Raw genomic sequence first — 20,514 nt, 5'->3', positions numbered from 1 at the left:
CCCCCTCTCCCATGGCTACAGGGCTGGTCCAGCCCCTGCCTGACGCTGCTTCCCCTTGCAGGTGTGGAGCATCACCTACCACAGCTGGCTGACATTTGTGCTGCTGCTCTGGGCGTGCCTGATCTGGATTGTGCGGAACAGGCAGCATTTCGCCATGCTCTGCTCCCCCTTCATCCTCCTCTACGGGATGGCCCTCTGCAGCTTGCAGTATGTCTGGGGCATGGACTTGAAGGAGGAGCTGCCCACCAAGGTCGGCTTCATGAGTCTGGAGCAGCTGGGCCTGGCGCGGCCCCCTTACCCCTGCTTCACCCTCGGAGCTCAGGTAAGGGCTGCGCGTTCGAGTCTGCTGGCCTCATCTTTTTAAAACGTTGTATGTTTGTGTGTGTGTGTGTGTGTCTGTACATGGAAGTCATGAGGACCTCAGTGACTGAACCCTCCTGGGGACCTGGAGGATATTCAGGGAGGTGGCTGATTAGAGCCTGCCCCTGTCTCCTGACTGGGTATTGCAAGGAAGTCTCCCATCCAAGTACTAACCACAGTTGACCCTGCTTAGCTTGCAAGATCTGACAAGATCGGGCTTGCCTGGGCTACCAGCTCAGCGCTTCTGGCTCACCTTTGAGGATGCGTTCAGGCCCACCTCGAACGCTCTACTATGACCTAGGATCCATTTTCCAAAATAAGACATCCAGCAGTAATAGCTAAACATTAAAACTTAATGTCGGCTGAATTGGTAGCCACCTGCCATTACCAATACATCTGTATCTTTCGCTGTTAGATTAAAACAGCACATGACGTTTTATGATATAGTTTTACATGTTTTTATCAATGATGTATTGATATCGGTTCTTCTGACCTGAATGTGAGTCACCTAGAGCCTGCGTCGGTGGGGAGGGCAGGATAGAAGTCGAATTAATACATAAATAAATGGAAGGAAGCCAGCGTTTGTTCAGACTTTGGTCAGTCGTGACATCTGAGCGCAGGCAGTTCAGAGAGCCAGGGTTTATTGCCCTGCGTCACACCAGAATTTCAAAACTAGGGCTTGTAACTGCTTGCTATGACATTGGTTAGGACAAACTGTGGTCTGTTGCAGGGCCCGCGATCACAAACTGCAGTTTCTTAGCACCACCCCTACAGAGACAGCGACGCAAGGAAGAAATCCTTCCTCCTGGAAGACGGAGGGAAAAAAGTAGTCAAACGGAACCCTACACAGAAAGCAGGCTTTGCCCTGGAAGATTCGTAGAGTAGCCAAAGTTTGTTACATAAACCGTAGTTGGAGAAAAACCATAATTTATTGGGTCTGCCTGCAGGTGTTTTCTTAGGGGAAAGAGAGAATTTTCTCCCTTGACTTCCGGTATCTTCACCTCGCCTGGGTGTTCCAGCAGACGCAGTTCAGATCATCCTAATGTGATGTGTAGCCAAAGCGGAAAACCGATTTCCCACTAGCCTTCTGCCGCTCTCACTCTCTTCTCCGTGGGGCTTTCCGTCGGATTTCACACTCAGGGCTGCAACTCACTCTGTCTCCGTCTGAGCAGAAACAAGATCCTCTAAAAACCAGTTTCTGATTGCCACGTGAAAAAGGTGCAGCTAGTTGCAGCCCCGGGGCAGATAGTGTGAAATTCGATGGAAGCCCCGCAAAGAAGAGGAGCGTGGGAACTCGGTTGAAGTTTCCTCTCACTAGGGTTATTTGCTCCATTGGCGGCTTCTGGACTTTCACACAAGTGGGGCGCACAGACTTATCACACTGACTTCTGGGGCAATTACAATTAGAAAAATATCCAAAGGAAGATAGGACTCTAATTTGGTACCTGCTATCAGCTGCTAGGACATTGTATGCGCAGCTTTGGAAGCAAGAAAAAATACCGGATAATGGGATTGGACTATGAAAGTTCTATCGTGGAGTGAAATGGATAAATTAACTAGAACATTAAGAGACTATGATTTGGAGATATTTAAAAAAGAGTGGAGGAAGTTTAAAGAATACATAGAGAAAGAGTCGAATGTAAGAAGACATTGGACAATTTTTTAAGTAATATTGGGGGGGGGGGGGGAACGAAGAAGCAAGAAGGGGGGGGAAATATATATATAATTTTGATTAGTCAGATGTATCTTTAGTTTTGAATTAGAATCTATAACCTCGGGGAAGTCTATATTGGAGGGAGGGGGGATTGAAAAGTCATATGGGTTAGTATTGAAGCAACGAAGGGAAATTAAGTTCTGTAACCATATGCTATCAATAAATTGGTAAAACACACACTGACTTCTGGGGCAGAGACCTGCCGCTTGCAGAAGTGTTCTTGCCATGCACAGGGCCTCTGACTTTCCCCTCTCCCCTTTTCTCTGCAGCTCCTTTACACCCTCACCTTCTGGCTTCTACTGCGACAGTTCGTGAAGGAAAAGCTGCTGAAGAAGAAGGCGCCCCCTGCCCCTTTGGAGGAGGTCACTGTGGCAGACTCAGGTGAGCTGGAATCGGGGGGGGGGGGGCAGACCTGTGCTTTTGGGGGTGGGATCTCGCCTTGTTCTACTTCTGCCTGTCCTGGTTTTGCATGGATCTTGAGGAGGGGGGGGTCTCTTATCTAGAGTAGAGCTCAGAACTACAGCTGCTTAGCTTCAGTAACACTATCGTGTTACTGACGTTCTGAGACAATTCGCTAGGCCCCTGGCACCTGAGTTGAGCTGGCATTTAGAGAGCACCTCTGAGCATGTTAGGGACAGGATGGTGGCTCAGTGGTAGAGCATCTGCTTGGTAAGCAGAAGGTCCCAGGTTCAATCCCCGGCATCTCCAACTAAAAAGGGTCCAGGCAAGTAGGCGTGAAAAACCTCAGCTTGGAAAACCGCTGCCAGTCTGAGTAGACAATACTGACTTTGATGGACCCAGGAGGGTCTGATTCAGTAGATGGCAGCTTCATATGTTCTGCTATTAGGGGAGGGACAGTGGCTCAGTGGTAGAGCATCTGCTTGGTAAGTAGAAGGTCCCAGGTTCAATCCCCGGCATCTCCAACTAAAAAGGGTCCAGGCAAGTAGGCATGAAAAACCTCAGCTGGAGACCCTGGAGAGCCGCTGCCAGTGTGAGTAGACAAGACTGACTTTGATGGACCCAGGAGGGTCTGATTCAGTAGAAGGCAGCTTCATAAGGAAGGATGGATGGATGGATGGATGGACAGACAGTGGCTAAGTGGTGGAGCCTGTGCTTGGTAAGCAGAAGGTCCCAGGTTCAATCCCCGGCATCTCCAACTCAAAAGGGCCCAGGCAAATAGGTGTGAAAAACCTCAGCCTGAGACCCTGGAGAACCTCTGCCAGTCTGAATAGACAAGACTGACCTTGATGGACCCAGGAGGGTCTGATTCAGTAGATGGCAGCTTCATATGTTCTGCTATTAGGGGAGGGACAGTGGCTCAGTGGTAGAGCATCTGCTTGGTAAGTAGAAGGTCCCAGGTTCAATCCCCGGCATCTCCAACTAAAAAGGGTCCAGGCAAGTAGGCATGAAAAACCTCAGCTGGAGACCCTGGAGAGCCGCTGCCAGTGTGAGTAGACAAGACTGACTTTGATGGACCCAGGAGGGTCTGATTCAGTAGAAGGCAGCTTCATAAGGAAGGATGGATGGATGGATGGACAGACAGTGGCTAAGTGGTGGAGCCTGTGCTTGGTAAGCAGAAGGTCCCAGGTTCAATCCCCGGCATCTCCAACTCAAAAGGGCCCAGGCAAATAGGCGTGAAAAACCTCAGCCTGAGACCCTGGAGAACCTCTGCCAGTCTGAATAGACAAGACTGACTTTGATGGACCCAGGAGGGTCTGATTCCATAGAAGGCAGCTTCATGTGTTCATGTGCAGGCTGCTTTTCCCTGTAGGGCCAGGTGGGCCCTAGTCCCTGCAGCCATATGCTTGAATTTCCAGTGTGGAAGGAATGATGGGAAACCGGAGACCCAGAAAGCAGTGAGGGGAGGTGCTCCCAATGTCATCCCAGCTGGGGCAAAGAGGCCAATTTTCCCAAGCCCCTTCCTCCAGATGCTGGGTTCAGGGCCATGAGTTCCACCTCTGGTTATCCTCACAGTTGGGGGGACCTGGAACAGGAGAGAGCCGTCTGGAGTGGTTTTCCCTGCTCCCTGCGAGCCCAAGGGGTTTGCTTCAAGAAGCTACGCATTCTGCTTCCTCGCAGGTTTGGGGCTTCCTGGGTGCCCAGTGAGGATCTCACAGGGGCCAGCCTATCAGGGTTCTGGGTGCCAATCCAGGCTTTCTCCCCCTCGCAGGGCCAGCCCACCAGCGGGACATGCTGAAGACCCTTGGGGCTTACGTGATGGGCTTCTTTGCCAAGTTCTGGATCCTGGTGTGTGCCGGCATGTTCATTGTGGTCAGCTTCGCGGGGTCTCTGGTCGTCTACAAGATTGTCTACATGCTTCTCTTCCTCCTCTGCCTCACCGTCTTCCAGGTCAGAGTTCAGGCGGGCTGGGGGAGGGGAGGGCAGGAGGGGGTCCTCTGGGGGTGAGAAGAGCGGAGCCAAAACTCAGATGTGCTCCATACCCAGACTGGAACCTGGACAGACTACAGCTTAGGCCAAACCCTCAACAGCCATCCCTTCCGTTTCTGGAATGCACTGAATCTAAAAACATCTCAGCTATTCAAACCACTTACCTTCAGTTTCTCTCACTATAACATTTCTTTTCCAGCTGGCTTTCGAGATAGAACCTGATTAACTTAACGAGCGGACATCTAGCCATCTTGTGTACATTACGACTACAGCATTTTAGCACCTATTTTATATGTTTTACTTATTTTAAATAACTTATTGGTAATTGATATTTAAATTGTTATGTTGTTTTATGTGAATCATGGGACTCCCATGTCTGTTATGTTGTTTTATGTGAATCATGGGACTCCCATGTCTGTTAGCCGCCCTGAGCCCGCCTGGCGGGGAGGGCGGGATATAAAAATAAAATATTATTATTATTATTATAATCCTTAATTAATTAATTCTCAGTTAAGTTAATTCTTTCTAACTTATGCTTTCTCCTCTTTCTCTTTTTATTTAAGTATTCCCTTTCGTTTGGCTTGGGGCGGAGCAAGGCAGTATTCTTAACACGAGAGTCCAAAATTCTGGCCCAGTTATCAATTAATTTATTGCCAATGGGATATTTATTTATTTATTATTGGTGAACTGGACTTTGTCTTAAATGCTAAATAATATGTGCCACGAGGTTATATACTATAGTACTTTATGCACAGTTTTTGTTATATGTGGAATTAATCTACTTGATGTTGCTTCATTCAACAAAGTTCTGCATACCTTGGAATTTTCAATAAACTTATCATATGTTTTTGAAAAAACAGACATCCCTGATCTTCGTCCCCCCCCCCCCCCCACACTGATCTGTATTTCCTGATAGTTTCAGACAGCAGCTGTGTTAATCTGCAATAGGACATCTGGACTGGATTCTAGTCACCCCTTAGACACCAACAGGGTTTTCGTGGTGGGAGCTTTCTAGAGTCTGGCAAAGGGAGATTCCTGGACTTCAACCCCCCAAAATGTGTTGGTCTATGCTGGGCTCTAATCAAGTTGTCATAGTTCCAGGCCTTTTTGTCCATCCCTGGGCAGCCAGTGGTCTATTTCTGGTTGTCATACAGAGAGCCAGTGTGGTGTGCTGGACAAGGAGGGGCCGTGGCTCAGTGGCAGAGCATTTGCTTGGCACGCAGAAGCCCACAAGTTCAATCCCCGGCATCTCCAGTTAAAACGGCCAGTAGGAAGTGATGGGAAAGACCTCTGCATAAAACCCTGGGATTGTCGTAGTTCCCCCCCCCAAAAAAAAACTTCTTTATTGAAATAACAAGCTTACAAAAACAATGTCCAATAAAGTGACGTGAAATATTAGGAAGAAATGTAACTATACAATAATAAGTAACCACTCATTCACATCGGTGTGCTTTCATGTATAAAGAAAGAACATTTACGTAGTAACAATAAATAATCTGTTTTCTGAATTGTGATACAACTCTTACAATGACTATACATCAAACAAATTGTAACTATTCCTACAACGGATACCAACGGATACCATTGTTTGATATAAATTGTTGATTTGCCAGATATTCTAGCAGTGGACACCATTTTTCATCAAAATTGGGTTTTTTAAAAAGGAAATTGCATTGCTCTATTAACACAGTCCATAACATTCTCCATAATGTATTGATCCCACAGTTTACTATCAAGTTGTCATAGTTCCAGACCTCTTTGTCCATCCCTGGGCAGCCAGTGGTCTATTTGTGCTTGTCCTACAGAGAGCCAATGAACATATGAACATATATGAACATATGAAGCTGCCTTATACTGAATCAGACCCTCCTGGGTCCATCAAAGTCAGTATTGTCTGCTCAGACTGGCAGCAGCTCTCCAGGGTCTCAAGCTGAGGTTTTTCACACCTATTTCGCCTGGACCCTTTTTAGTTGGAGCTGCCGGGGATTGAACCTGGGATCTTCTGCTTACCAAGCAGATGCTCTACCACTGAGCCACTGTCCCTCCCCTAATAACAGAACATATGAAGCTGCCTTCTACTGAATCAGACCCTCCTGGGTCTTTCAAAGTCAGTATTGTCTACTCAGACTGGCAGCGGCTCTCCAGGGGCTCAAGCTGAGGTTTTTCATGCCTACTTGCCTGGACCCTTTTTAGTTGGAGATGCCGGGGATTGAACCTGGGACCTTCTGCTTACCAAGCAGATGCTCTACCACTGAGCCACCATCCCTCCCCAATGTGGTGTTCTGGAACAGGAGGGACCGCGGCTCAGTGGCAGAACACCTGCTCGGCATGCAGAAAGTCTCAGGTTCAATCCCCGGCATCTCCGGTTAAAAGGACCAGGCAGGAGGTGATGGGAAAGACCTCTACTTAAAAGCCTGGAGAGCTGCTGCCGGTCTGAGCAGGCGATACTGACCTTGACCTAACGGTCTGGTTCAGTGTATTAGGCAGATTCATGTGGGTGTTACCTGGTCTCCTCTGCAGGTGTACTACAGCCTCTGGCGAAAGCTCCTGAAAGTCTTCTGGTGGTTCGTGGTGGCCTACACCATGTTGGTGCTGATTGCCGTGTACACTTTCCAGTTTGAGGACTTCCCCATGTACTGGCGAAACTTCACGGGGTTCACTGATGAGCAGTGAGTGGAATCACACCGTGGGGGGGGGGGTGGCGCTTGTCACAGGCACGAGGTGAGGAGGCTCCCTGCTTTGGGGCAGTTTGGCGTCTGGGGATCTCCCTGGCTCTTCTCCGACAGCCCTCTCTCTCCCCTTCTGCTTCCCCCCACAGGCTAGAGGACCTGGGCCTGAGACAGTTCACCGTGACTGAGCTCTTCTCCAGCATCTTCATCCCGAGCTTCTTCCTCCTGGCGTGTATTCTGCAGCTTCATTACTGCCCTTTCATGCGCATCACTGATTGGAGCTTGCCACGGCGCGGAGCTGCGTGACCCACAGGCCTGGGGTACGTCACGTGGCCCCTGTAGTAGAAACATGGTCCAGAGTCTGGATTGTGCCCCATGGCGGCTCAAGCAAGCTCCTTCTATCAGGTCCTAAACAGAGAGAACTCTGAACCTCTGGCTGTGGGCGTTCCCCTGGCTAATGATGTCTACACTGAGACCAGTTGCTCCATCAATTGATTTTACAGTATTTGCATGCTGCCGTATGGCATAAAGCACTAAACTGGAAGGCCCAGGCTAGCTTGAAGAAGAAGAAGATGAAGATATTGGATTTATATCCCACCCTCCACTTGGAAGAGTCTCAAAGCGGCTCACAATCTCCTTTACCTTCCGCCCCCACAACAGACGCCCTGTGAGGTAGATGAAGATATTGGATTTATATCCTGCCCTCCACTCCGAAGAGTCTCAGAGCGGCTCACAATCTCCTTTCCCTTCCTCCCCCACAACAGACACCCTGTGAGGTAGATGAAGATATTGGATTTATATCCCGCTCTCCACTCCGAAGAGTCTCAGAGTGGCTCACAATCTCCTTCACCTTCCTCCCCCACAACAGACACCCTGTGAGGTAGATGAAGATATTGGATTTATATCCCGCCCTCCACTCCGAAGAGTCTCAGAGCGGCTCACAATCTCCTTTCCCTTCCTCCCCCACAACAGACACCCTGTGAGGTAGATGAAGATATTGGATTTATATCCTGCCCTCCACTCCGAAGAGTCTCAGAGCGGCTCACAATCTCCTTTCCCTTCCTCCCCACAACAGACACCCTGTGAGGTAGATGAAGATATTGGATTTATATCCCGCCCTCCACTCCGAAGAGTCTCAGAGCGGCTCACAATCTCCTTCACCTTCCTCCCCCACAACAGACACCCTGTGAGGTAGATGAAGATATTGGATTTATATCCCGCCCTCCACTCCGAAGAGTCTCAGAGTGGCCTCACAATCTCCTTCACCTTCCTCCCCCACAACAGACACCCTGTGAGGTAGATGAAGATATTGGATTTATATCCCGCCCTCCACTCCGAAGAGTCTCAGAGTGGCTCACAATCTCCTTTCCCTTCCTCCCCCACAACAGACGCCCTGTGAGGTAGATGAAGATATGGATTTATATCCCGCCTCCACTCCGAAGAGTCTCAGAGTGGCTCACAATCTCCTTCACCTTCCTCCCCCACAACAGACACCCTGTGAGGTAGATGAAGATATTGGATTTATATCCCGCCCTCCACTCCGAAGAGTCTCAGAGCGGCTCACAATCTCCTTCCCTTCTCCCCACAACAGACACCCTGTGAGGTAGATGAAGATATTGGATTTATATCCCACCCTCCACTCCGAAGAGTCTCAGAGCGGCTCACAATCTCCTTTCCTTCCTCCCCCACAACAGACACCCTGTGAGGTAGATGAAGATATTGGATTTATATCCCGCCCTCCACTCCAAAGAGGTCTCAGAGCGGCTCACAATCTCCTTTCCCTTCCTCCCCCACAACAGACACCCTGTGAGGTAGATGAAGATATTGGATTTATATCCCACCCTCCACGCCGAAGAGTCTCAGAGCGGCTCACAATCTCCTTTCCCTTCCTGCCCCACAACAGACACCCTGTGAGGTGGGTGGGGCTGGAGAGGGCTCTCACAGCAGCTGCCCTTTCAAGGACAACCTCTGCCAGAGCTCTGGCTGACCCAAGGCCATTCCAGCAGGTGCAGCTGGAGGAGTGGGGAATCAAACCCCGTTCTCCCAGATAAGAGTCCGCACACTTAACTACACCAAACTGGCTCTCCAGTTTGATCTTCCTAGACCTCAGAAGCTGAGCAGGGTCTGCCTAAGTTGGGACTTGCATGGGAGGCTACCAAGGAAGTCCAGGGTCGCTACACAGAGGCAGGCAGTGGCAAACCGCTTCTGTTCATCTCTTGCCTTGACCTGAACGCCTAGACTAGCTCTGTCTTGTCAGATCTCAGATGCTAAGCAGGGGTCAGCCCTGGTTACTGCCTGGATGGGAGACCACCAAGAAAGTCCAGGGTTACTATGCAGAGGCAGGCAGTGACAAACCACCTCTGAATGTCTCTGGAGAGCCAGTTTGGTGTAGTGGTTAAGTGTGCAGACTCTTATCTGGGGAGAACCGGGTTTGATTCCCCACTCCTCCACTTGCAGCTGCTGGAATGGCCTTGGGTCAGCCATAGCTCTCTGCTCTGGGAGAACTGGGTTTGATTCCCCACTCCTCCATTTGTTCCAGCTGGAATGGCCTTGGGTCAGCCATAGCTATCGTAGAAAGTTGTCCTTGAAAGGGCAACTGCTGGGAGAGCCCTTTCCAACCCCACCTACCTCACAGAGTGTCTGTTGTGGGGGAGGAAGTTAAAGGAGACTGTGAGCTGCTCTGAGGACTCTTCGGAGTGGAGGGCGGGATATAAATCCAATATCTTCATCTACCTCACAGGGTGTCTGTTGTGGGGGAGGAAGGGAAAGGAGACTGTGAGCCGCTCTGAGACTCTGAGTGGAGGGCGGGATATAAATCCAATTTCTTCTTCTTCTTGCCTTGAAAACCCTACAGGGTTGTCATAAGCTGGCTACAGCTTGACAGTACTTTTTGGAACAGCTTTTAAAAGAATAAACTATAAATAAGTAGCATAAGATTGGTTTAGAAATTACAGCCTTAGTTCAAATGTTTGGGGAAAAAATACATTCCTCATCTCTCCTGGAAGGAGCCGGGAAAGAGAAAGTAGCAAACATAGTAGGGGAGGGACGGTGGCTGAGTGGTAGAGCATCTGCTTGGTAAGCAGAAGGTCCCAGGTTCAATCCCCGGCATCTCCAACTAAAAAGGGCATGACAAACCTCAGCTGGAGACCCTGGAGAGCCGCTGCCAGTCTGAGCAGACAATACTGACTTTGATGGACAGAGGGTCTAATTCAGTAGAAGGCAGCTTCATGTGTTCACAAGGAACAAAGGCAACTTTAAGGGAGGGACAGTGGCTCAGTGGTAGAGCATTTGCTTGATAAGCAGAAGGTCCCAGGTTCAGTCCCCGGCATCTCCCAACTAAAAAGGGTCCAGGCAAATAGGCATGAAAAACCTCAGCTGGAGACCTGGAGAGCCACTGGCAATCTGAGGGGACCAAGGGGAGTCTGATTAGTAGAAGGCAGCTTCATGCGTTCATCCCATAACATCCTCAGGGTTAATTATTTGCATCTGTCAGGCATCACACCTGTCAAACAAGCTGTTGTGAGCAGAGCGTTGTTGGCAAATCTGTAAAAGCAGGAGGCTTTATACTGGAGTGGGGTGTTCCTTTCTATCCCCAGGATCCAAACCACTCACGTCTTTAAAAGTCAGTATCAGCACCTTAGATTCTGCCTGGAAACATAGAAGTAGTCAGAGTAACTTGCAGAGCAAAGGTGTGTTATGCTCCTGAAGTACCTGAACAGGGGTGGTGAAGTTCCTGGACAGTCATCTAGGGCAGCCCTATGCAGACTGTGTCGCTGTAGTCCAGTCAAAAAACCACAGAGGTGTAAATATCAGCAATGGAGTCTTTTTGTTCCAGTAGTGAGTAAAGCTAGCAGGTCAGCCTGTCCTGGGATGGGGCAGGGGGCCTCTAGCCCCTGTGGCTATCTGAGATTCCAGAAGCAAGGCTGCATCCCAGACCAGGGGTGGCCAAACTGCAGCTCAGGAGCCACATGTGGCTGTTTCACATATATTGTGTGGCTCTCAAAGCACCCATCGCCCCACTGGCTGGCTTGGAGAAGGCCTTTCTCTCTTTAAATCACTGCTCCAAGCCAAGCCAGCCGGCAGCTTGGATAATGCAGTTAAAGATAGTTGCTTTCTTTCTACTCTCTCCTCCCTCCCCTGTCTTTTTGCCTTCTTTCCTCCCTTCTTCCTCCTCCCTGCCTCCCTTCCTTCCTTCCTCCCTCCCTCTCTCCCTCCCTCCCTCCCTTCCTTCCTCCCACCCTCCCTCCTTTCATTCCTCCCTCCCTCTCTCCCTTCCTCCCTCCCTCTCTCCCTCCCCCTTCCTTCCTTCTCTCCCTCCCCCTTCCTTCCTTCCTCCCTTACTTCCTCCCTCCCTCCCTCACTTACTTACTCCCTCCCTCCCTCCCTCCCTTCCCATCTGTCTTGTGGCTCTCCAACATCAGAAGTTCATGTCTTGCAGCTCTCAAACATCTGACATTTATTCTATGTGGCTCTTACATTAAGCAAGTTTGGCCACCCCGTCTCAGACTGTCAGCCTGATTTTTCAGGAAGAACAGATCCCCATCTAGGGCATTTTCCCAGCCAGCCAGTTCTTCGTGTCTCTGTTGACATCACTTCGGTCTTGTCTTTGTCCGCCTCCAGAGGCCGGGGGCACTTGCAGCTGGTCTTAACGCCTTTTGCCCTCCTCTTGCTTTCAGAAGCGAAGACGTCAGCGGGAGTTGTGCTCTGCTACCAGCTGAGGAGGGAGAGGCCGAAGGCCACGAAGCCAAAGATGGAGCTGAGGCTGCGCGTGAAGGTAAACCAGCTTCTCCCATTGGGCTAGAAGAGGACAGAAGAGCCGAACTGAGCAAAGAGCCATCTGCCCAGAATTTCCATCCCCCAAGGAGAAAACTCCAGGCCCTTTTTTGTTTTCTCTTTCTGCCGGGGGGGGGGGGGGGCTCAGATCGCTCGGGTTTTTGCAGCCTCCTCTGCTCAGGGTACTTTTCTCCCCCTTGAAATGGAAAGAGGGGCTGTGCTAAGTTTAAACCATCCTAAAAACCTAGATATTGTCTTAATCATGTAAAAGTTTCTCTTAAGAACATAAGAGAAGCCGTGTTGGAACACACACACACACATATATATATACACTGTGGCTAATAGCCACTGATGGACCTCTGTTCCATATTTTTATCCAGTCCCCTCTTGAAGGTGGCTATGCTTGTAGCCGCCACCACCTCCTGTGGCAGTGAATCCCACGTGTTAATCACCCTTTGCGTGAAGAAGTACTTCCTTTTATCCGTTTTAACCCGACTGCTCAGCAATTTCATTGAACGCCCACGAGTTCTTGTATTGTGAGAAAGGGAGAAAAGTACTTCTTCCTCTGCTTTCTCCATCCCTTGCATAATCTTGTAAATCTCTATCATGTCACCCCGCAGTCGACGTTTCTCCAAGCTAAAGAGCCCCAAGCGTTTTAACCTTTCTTCATAGGGAAAGTGTTCCAAACCCTTAATCATTCTAGTTGCCCTTTTCTGCACTTTTTTCCAATGCTATAATATCCTTTTTGAGGTGCGGTGACCAGAATTGTACACAGTATTCCAAATGAGACAACACCATCGATTTATACAGGGGCATTATGATACTGGCTGATTTGTTTTCAGTTCCCTTCCTAATAATTCCCAGCATGGCGCTGGCCTTTTTTAATTGCAATCGCACACTGTCTTGACATTTTCAGTGAGTTATCTACCACAACCCCAAGATCTCTCTCCTGGTCGGTCTCTGCCAGTTCACAACCCATCAACTTATCCTTACTACATGTTTAAATGCTAGTGGAATACTGAATAATAAAATATAATCAATATCTTCATTGCCTTTGATATAATATACAAAAAGGTATCATGACTTTTTTCGCAGTAGGAACTCTTTTGCCTATTAGGCCACACCTCCCTGCTGTAGCCAATCCTCCAAGAGCTTACAGGTCTCTTCTTACAGGGCCTACTGTAAGCTCCAGGGGGATTGGCTACATCAGGGGTGTGTGGCCTAATATGCAAAGGAGTTCCTGCTACAAAAAAGCCTGAATAATTATTTTATACAAATAGAATACAAATGTAATGCAAATAGTTCCTGAAAGGAAGGGTGGCTAGCTTTTTGTGAACAGTCCCTCTTGTTCTCCCTTCGCAGAAGGGGTGCCCAGCAAATGGGGTTTGGTGCTGAAGCGCTTGATGGTGCTGGGGAAGAAGTTCTCCGAGATCGTCAGCCGCGTCCAGGTCTTTGTGCTGCGCCTGCTGGAACTCCACATCCTCAAGCTGGTGGCGCTCTACATTGTCTGGGTGGCGCTGCAGGAGGTGAGGTAGCAGGGGGGAGGGGGGAATCAGAGGGGGCTTTCTGGGAGGAGGGCCGGGGAAAGGAAGGAACCCTAGACAAAACTGGTTCAGTGACCTGCCAGAGATTTCTTGTAGCTTCTTGCTTGTCATACACCCCAGATTCTGTCCCTACTGTTCTGCACTCCTTTTTTCCCCCCTGCTTGCCACGATAGGGAGGGGGCTATGTTATCCTCCACTTGCCAGGAGGGAGGAAACTGTGCTGATCACAGAGAGAGAGTTTAGTGTAGTGGTTAAGTGTGCAGACTCTTATCTGGGAGAACCGGGTTGATTCCCCACCCCTCCACTGGCAGAGGTTGTCCTTGAAAGGGCAGTTTCTGTCAGAGCTCTCTCAGCCCCACCCACCTCACAGGGTGTCTGTCTCCTGAGAGACAGCTTGGTGTAGTGGTTAAGTGTGCAGACTCTGATCTGGGAGAACCGGCTTTGATTCCCCACTTCGTTTGCTGCTGCTGGAATGGCCTTGGGTCAGACATAGCTCTTGCAGCTTCTGGGAGAGAAGAAAAAGATATTGGATTTATATCCTGTCCTATACTCTGAATCTCAGAGTGGTCACAATCTCCTTTACCTTCTCCTCCCGCCAACAACAGACACCCTGTGAGGTGGGTGGGGCTGAGAGGGCTCTCATAGCAGCTGCCCTTTCAAGGACAACTCATGCAAGAGCTCTGGCTGACGCAAGGCCATTCCAGCAGCCGCAAGTGAAGGAGTGGGGAATCAAACCCAATTCTCCCAGATAAGAGTCTGCACACTTAACCACTACACCAAACTGACTCTCAAAGAAAGGTGCAAGAGCTCTCTCAGCCCCACCTACCTCACAAGGTGTCCGTTGTGGGGGAAGAAGGTAAAGGAGATTGTAAGACGCTCTGAGATTCAGAGTGGAGGGTGGGCTATCAATCCAATATCATCATCTTCTTCATCGTCGCCCCGCCTTCATGGCTACTCAGAATCTTGCCTAGCTGTGATGTGCCGTCAAGCCTTTTCCTGTGATGTGAAAGCTGACCTCTTGCCTCTTAAGATGAAGCAAAGGATTCTGATGTGTCCTGGATGCTGAGTTACACCCCGGGTGCAAGGATTCTGTGCAGGCTCAGGGGGCAGGCAGGGCCGTGCAGCCTCGGTCCTCACAGCCCCCCCCTCTCGCCTAGGTGTCCGTGATGAATTTCCTGCTGGTGGCACTCTGGGCCTTCGCCGTGCCCTACAGCCGCTTCCGCCACATGGCCTCGTGCCTCTCCACTGTCTGGGTTTGCATCATCATTGTTTGCAAGATGCTGTATCAGCTGAAGATTGTCAACCCGGAGGAGTACGCCAGCAACTGCACCCAGGTAGGGAGGAGGACCCAGAGGGGAGGGGACAGCAGGAGGGACCGTTGGGGAGGAAGAGCCAGATCTGGGGTGGGGGGAGAGACACGACGCTCAAATGCCTCACTCTGCCACAGCTGCCCTTGGGCCGCTTGCATTCTCTCCGCCACACTAACATCAGAAGATTCAAGTCTGGCGGAACCTTAGACACCGACAAGATTTTTGTCAGATCTGGTTCTTTTACTGGAGACCAACATGGCTACCCTCCAAAACTACCTTAGAAAGTTGTTGTGAGGGGGGGAAAGGGGAGGAGATGTGTAGAGGTGGGAAAAGGACAGGAATCATAGAATCATAGAGTTGGAAGAGTTGGAATTTAGAACATAAGAACATAAGAGAAGCCATGTTGGATCAGGCCAATGGGCCATCCAGTCCAACACTCTGTGTCACATAAGAACATAAGAGGAGCCATGCTGGATCAGGCCAATGACCCATCCAATCCAACACTCTCTGTCACATAAGAGAAGAACATAAGAGAAGCCCTGTTGGATCAGGCCAATGGCCCATCCAGTCCAACACTCTGTGTCACATAAGAACATAAGAGGAGCCATGCTGGATCAGGCCAATGACCCATCCAGTCCAACACTCTGTGTCACATAAGAACATAAGAGGAGCCATGCTGGATCAGGCCAATGACCCATCCAATCCAACACTCTCTGTCACATAAGAGAAGAACATAAGAGAAGCCCTGTTGGATCAGGCCAATGGCCCATCCAGTCCAACACTCTGTGTCACATAAGAACATAAGAGGAGCCATGCTGGATCAGGCCAATGTCCCATCCAGTCCAACACTCTGTGTCACATAAGAACATAAGAGAAGCCCTGTGGGATCAGGCCAGTGGCCCCTCCAGTCCAACACTCTGTGTCACATAAGAACATAAGAGAAGCCCTGTGGGATCAGGCCAATGGGCCATCCAGTCCAACACTCTGTGTCACATAAGAACATAAGAGAAGCCCTGTGGGATCAGGCCAGTGGCCCCTCCAGTCCAACACTCTGTGTCACATAAGAACATAAGAGGAGCCATGCTGGATCAGGCCAATGTCCCATCCAGTCCAACACTCTGTGTCACATAAGAACATAAGAGAAGCCCTGTGGGATCAGGCCAGTGGCCCCTCCAGTCCAACACTCTGTGTCACATAAGAACATAAGAGAAGCCCTGTGGGATCAGGCCAATGGGCCATCCAGTCCAACACTCTGTGTCACACAGTGGCCAAAAAAATTTATACATACACACACACTGTGGCTAATAGCCACTGATGGACCTCTGCTCCATATTTTTAGCTAAACCCCTCTTGAAGGTGGCTATGGTCCCTAGAGTGGTAGGGACCTCCAGGGTCATCCAGTCCAACCCCCTGCACAATGCAGGGAGCTCACAAACGCCTCACCCTAAATTCACAGGAGCTTCATTGCTGTCAGATGGCCATCTAGCTTCTGTTTAGAAACCTCCAAGGAAGGAGAGCCCCCCACCTCCCGAGGAGGAAGCCTGTTCCACTGAGGAACCGCTCTAACTGTCAGCAAGTTCTTCCTAATGTAGAACCGGAAACTCTTTTGATTTAATTTCAACCCATTGGTTCTGATCCTACCTTCTAGGGCCACAGAAAACAATTCCACCCCATCCTCTAGATGACAGCCGTTCAAGTACTAGAAGATGGGGATCACATCACCTCTCAGCTGCCTCCTCTCCAGGCTAAACATCCCCAGTTCCTTCAACCTTTCTTCATAGGACTTGTCTCCAGACCCCTCACCATCTTTGTGGAGGGGCAGCTAAGATGATGAGGGGGTTGTGGCACCTTCCCTAGGAGGAAAGGCCGAAGAGTCTGAAACGTCTCAGTGTAGAAAAGAGATGACTAAGGAGGGACGTGAGTGAGATTTATAAAATGATGCACAGGCTGAAGAGAGTGGGCACAGAGGAATTTTTCTCTCTGTCCCCAAATGCTAGAACTTGAGGGCATCCAATGAAACTGAGAAGCAGTAGATTTAGGACGGACAAAAGAAAATACTTCTTTACACAGCGAGGGATGTGGAATTCACTGCCAGAGGATGTTGTGATGGCCACAGACATAGATGGTTTGAAGAGGGGATTTTACCATTGATGAATTATGTGACAGTGTTTGATAAAGTTCCAAGTCATGCTCACCCCATAGACTTGTGGCAATTGTACAAATGCATTTTTCCCCCTTCGTTCTCTCTCAGGTGCTTTGTGCTTGGTATGTGTAATTTTTCTAGTGTGTTTGTTTATTTGAAATTTGTACCTTTCAGGTCTTGTTTCAATAAAAAATTATAATTTTTTTTTTTAAAGGGGAGGGTGGATTTGGCAGCTACTAGCCCTGGTGACTGAGGGGAACCTGCACATTCAGAGGCAGTCAATCTCTGAATCCCAGTGCCAAGAGGCAACATCAGGGGAAGGCCTCGGCCTCTCTGCCCTGTTGTTGGCCCTCCAGAGGAACTGGTTGGCCCCTGTGTGAGACAGGAGGCTGGACTAGATGGACTCTCTCTGGTCTGATCCAGCAGGGCTCTTCTGAGGTTCTTCTCAGGGGAAGGCCTCGGCCTCTCTGCCCTGTTGTTGGCTCTCCAGAGGAACTGGTTGACCATTGTGTGAGACAGGAGGTTGGACTAGATGGGTCCTCAATGGTCTGATCCAGCTGGGCTCTTCTGACGTTTTATGAAGGCCTTGCCTCTCTGCACTGTTGTTGGTCCTCCAGAGGAACTGGCTGGCCCCTGTGTGAGACAGGATGCTGGACTGGATGGACTCTCAGTGGTCTGACCCAGCAGGGCTCTTCTGATGTTCTTCTCAGGGGAAGGCCTCGGCCTCTCTGCCCTGTTGTGGGCCCTCCAGAGGAATTATTTGGCCCCTGTGTGAGGCAGGAGGCTGGACTAGATGGACCCTCCCTGGTCTGACCCAGCAGGGCTCTTCTGATGTTCTTCTCAGGGGAAGGCCTCGGCCTCTCTGCCCTGTTGTGGGCCCTCCAGAGGAACTGGTTGTCCACAGTGTGAGGCAGGAAGTTGGACTAGATGGGCCATTGGTCTGATTGAGCAGGGCTCTTCCAATGTTCTTATACGAACTCTGTCCTGACCTACTTTGTGGGGCTGTTGAAAGAATTAGACAAAGAGATTGTTCCTTGCTGCTCTGCTTGGTTAAGTTAGAGCCTTTTGTCGAACACAAAGACCCCTTGCCTCCCTCAGAGGAAGACTCCTTGGGATGCTAGCTATTAATGTCTGACGGAGAGATGTGATTTTGCCTTCTCCTAGCCAATTGGCCCCAACAGCACCAACCTCCTGCCAGAGGAGATCGGCAACTCCACGCTCTACCGGGGCCCCGTCGATCCGGCTAACTGGTTTGGCATCCGCAAAGCCGTCCCCAACCTGGGCTACATCCAGGTGAGCTGGGCTGCGCTCCTCCTTGGTGCCTCTTGCTGGCCTCTGCCAAAGAATTTGGGGAAGGGTGGGTTGCGTCTGGGATGGGCGCAAGTGAAAGCTGGATTCCAAAGACGCAGCAAAGCCCCGTGTTCTGGGTTTGGGGTCGCCCAAGAAGTACCAGACTCACAAGATGCTGGGTGAGCGTAAGCCGAGCTGAAGTTGGATTCAGAAAAGTCTTTGTGAGGTAAAGTATCTCTCCTGTACCAAGTGATTTCAGTCTGATGCTGAGCGTTTTTTGTAGCAGGGACTCCTTGCCCCAGAGACTATTAGGCCACACGCCCCTGATGTAGCCAATCCTCCAAAAGCTTACAGTAGACCCTAGGATTTATCAAAAGAAGGCTGTTTTCCTGAAAATGGGAAGGTGAGCAGGAAAGTGTAGATGACTGGGGGGAAAGTATAGATGACTGGGGAAGGCAATGGCAAACCACCCCGTAAAAAAGTCTGCCGTGAAAACGTCGTGATGCGACGTCACCCCAGAGTCGGAAACGACTGGTGCTTGCACAGGGGACCTTTCCTTTCCTTATGCGGCCCCATGGCGCAGAGTGGTAAAGCAGCAGTACTGCAGTACTGAGGTCTGAACTCTCTGTTCACGACCTCAGTTCGATCCCCGGCGGAAGCTGGGTTTTCAGGTAGCCGGCTCGAGGTTGACTCAGCCTTCCCTCCTTCCGAGGTCGGTCAAAGGAGTCCCCAGCTTGCTGGGGGGAAAGTGTAGATGACTGGGGAAGGACATGGCAAACCACCCCTTAAAACGTCTGCCGTGAAAACATTGTGATGCGACGTCACCCCAAAGTTGGAAACATCTGGTGCTTGCACAGGGGACCTTTCCTTTCCTTATGCGGCCCCGTGGCTCAGAGTGATAAAGCAGCAGTACTGATGTCTGAACTCTCTGCTCACGACCTGAGTTCGATCCCCGGTGGAAGCTGGGTTCAGGTAGCCGGCTCGAGGTTGACTCAGCCTTCCCTCCTTCCAAGGTCGGTCAAAGGACTCCCCAGCTTGCTGGGGGGAAAGCGTAGATGACTGGGGAAGGCAATGGCAAACCACCCCGTAAAAAGTCTGCCGTGAAAACATTGTGATGCGATGTCACCCCAGAGTCGGAAACGACTGGTGCTTGCACAGGGGACCTTTCCTTTCCTAGCGTGGAGCCAGCTGTTAATGGATTCGACATTGCGTCCGACTTGTACAAAATATTGGCAGCATTAAAAACATCATGATAAAATCACTATGCAGTCAGGTTATCATCACATCAGTTGGCACTGTGGGTTGAGCTGGATATTTCATTTATTTATTTGTTTAGTCAGTAAAGGGATTGCTTTCCCAGTAGGGGAATTATGGACTGATCCAGTGTGTGGATTCAGACAGGCAAATGAGGAAATGGGGGAGGCCAATAAAGGGAGGGGCTCGGTTGTGCGAACCCTCTCACCTGTCCCAGACAAAAGCCAGTGTTGCAGTTAACCTTTTTTAGCTTGGCTTTCTTTGGAGCTAATGAGATAGTGAATTGCTCATTTCCTCTGGCTGGGCAGAGCGTTCACACAAATTCACCTTCTCCGGCATTCGTCTGCATCCATCCATCCAACGTGCCTTGGAAGGATGACTTTCGGGGCCATTGCGGTCTGCCCCTTGGACCAGTGTTCCCTGTAAGCTGAGTTAGTCAGAGCTAGCTCACAGTGTTTTAGCCTCCAGCTCACACATTTTTGTCTTCGCTCAAGAAAAATGGCTCCAGAGCAAATCAATCTATGCAGCAGTCAAATTGCTCACTCACAAGATATAGAAGATTGTAAGCCTCTCTGATTCAGAGAGAAGGGTGGGATATAAATCTGCAGTCTTCTTCCTTCTTTCCTCCCTCCCCCCTGGTTTCTGTCTGCTGACCAATCTCTGCTCTGTCCCCCAGACCCACCTGCAGGTTCTTGTGCTGTTAGTCTTTGAGGCTGTCGTGTACCGGAAGCAGCAATACTTCCGCAAGCAGCACCAGCTGCTCCCCCCGCCCACCCAGATGGTCTTTGAAGGGGCCACGCGGGAGACCCTGGACCAGAGCTTGCTGCAGTGCATCAGATACTTCATCAACTACTTCTTCTACAAATTTGGCCTAGAGGTGAGAGGGGACAACAGGGCTAGGGCTCCCCAAGGCACTTAGCTTAGAAGTGCTTAAAGCTGAGGTCCCCAACCCTTTCGGTGCCTGTAGGAATTCTGTCACAGCATGGGGGGGGCGGGGCTCAGTCACACAAAATGGTTGCCACAGGAGGCAGAGCCAACCACAAAATGGCTGCTGCCGCTCACCTTCAGT

At 50.1% G+C, this 20,514-nt stretch overlaps 1 protein-coding gene across 1 annotated transcript in view; it reads left to right on the top strand.

The window, feature by feature from the left end:
- Positions 1–20,514, top strand: part of PIEZO1 (piezo type mechanosensitive ion channel component 1) — a 234,788-nt gene that overhangs the window by 145,605 nt on the left and 68,669 nt on the right. Inside the window, exons 12-21 of the mRNA XM_060253863.1 lie at positions 62–322; positions 2,344–2,455; positions 4,245–4,423; positions 6,983–7,131; positions 7,281–7,433; positions 11,808–11,905; positions 13,267–13,430; positions 14,606–14,782; positions 18,066–18,194; positions 20,122–20,322. Coding sequence (XP_060109846.1) covers positions 62–322; positions 2,344–2,455; positions 4,245–4,423; positions 6,983–7,131; positions 7,281–7,433; positions 11,808–11,905; positions 13,267–13,430; positions 14,606–14,782; positions 18,066–18,194; positions 20,122–20,322 — 1,623 coding nt within the window. The remainder of the gene's footprint in view (positions 1–61; positions 323–2,343; positions 2,456–4,244; positions 4,424–6,982; positions 7,132–7,280; positions 7,434–11,807; positions 11,906–13,266; positions 13,431–14,605; positions 14,783–18,065; positions 18,195–20,121; positions 20,323–20,514) is intronic.

The sequence above is a fragment of the Heteronotia binoei genome, chromosome 14, assembly GCF_032191835.1.
Source record: "Heteronotia binoei isolate CCM8104 ecotype False Entrance Well chromosome 14, APGP_CSIRO_Hbin_v1, whole genome shotgun sequence".
Taxonomy (NCBI): domain Eukaryota; kingdom Metazoa; phylum Chordata; class Lepidosauria; order Squamata; family Gekkonidae; genus Heteronotia; species Heteronotia binoei.
The sequence above is the reverse complement of the archived record's forward strand: the minus strand, read 5'-3'. Positions and strand labels throughout refer to the sequence as shown.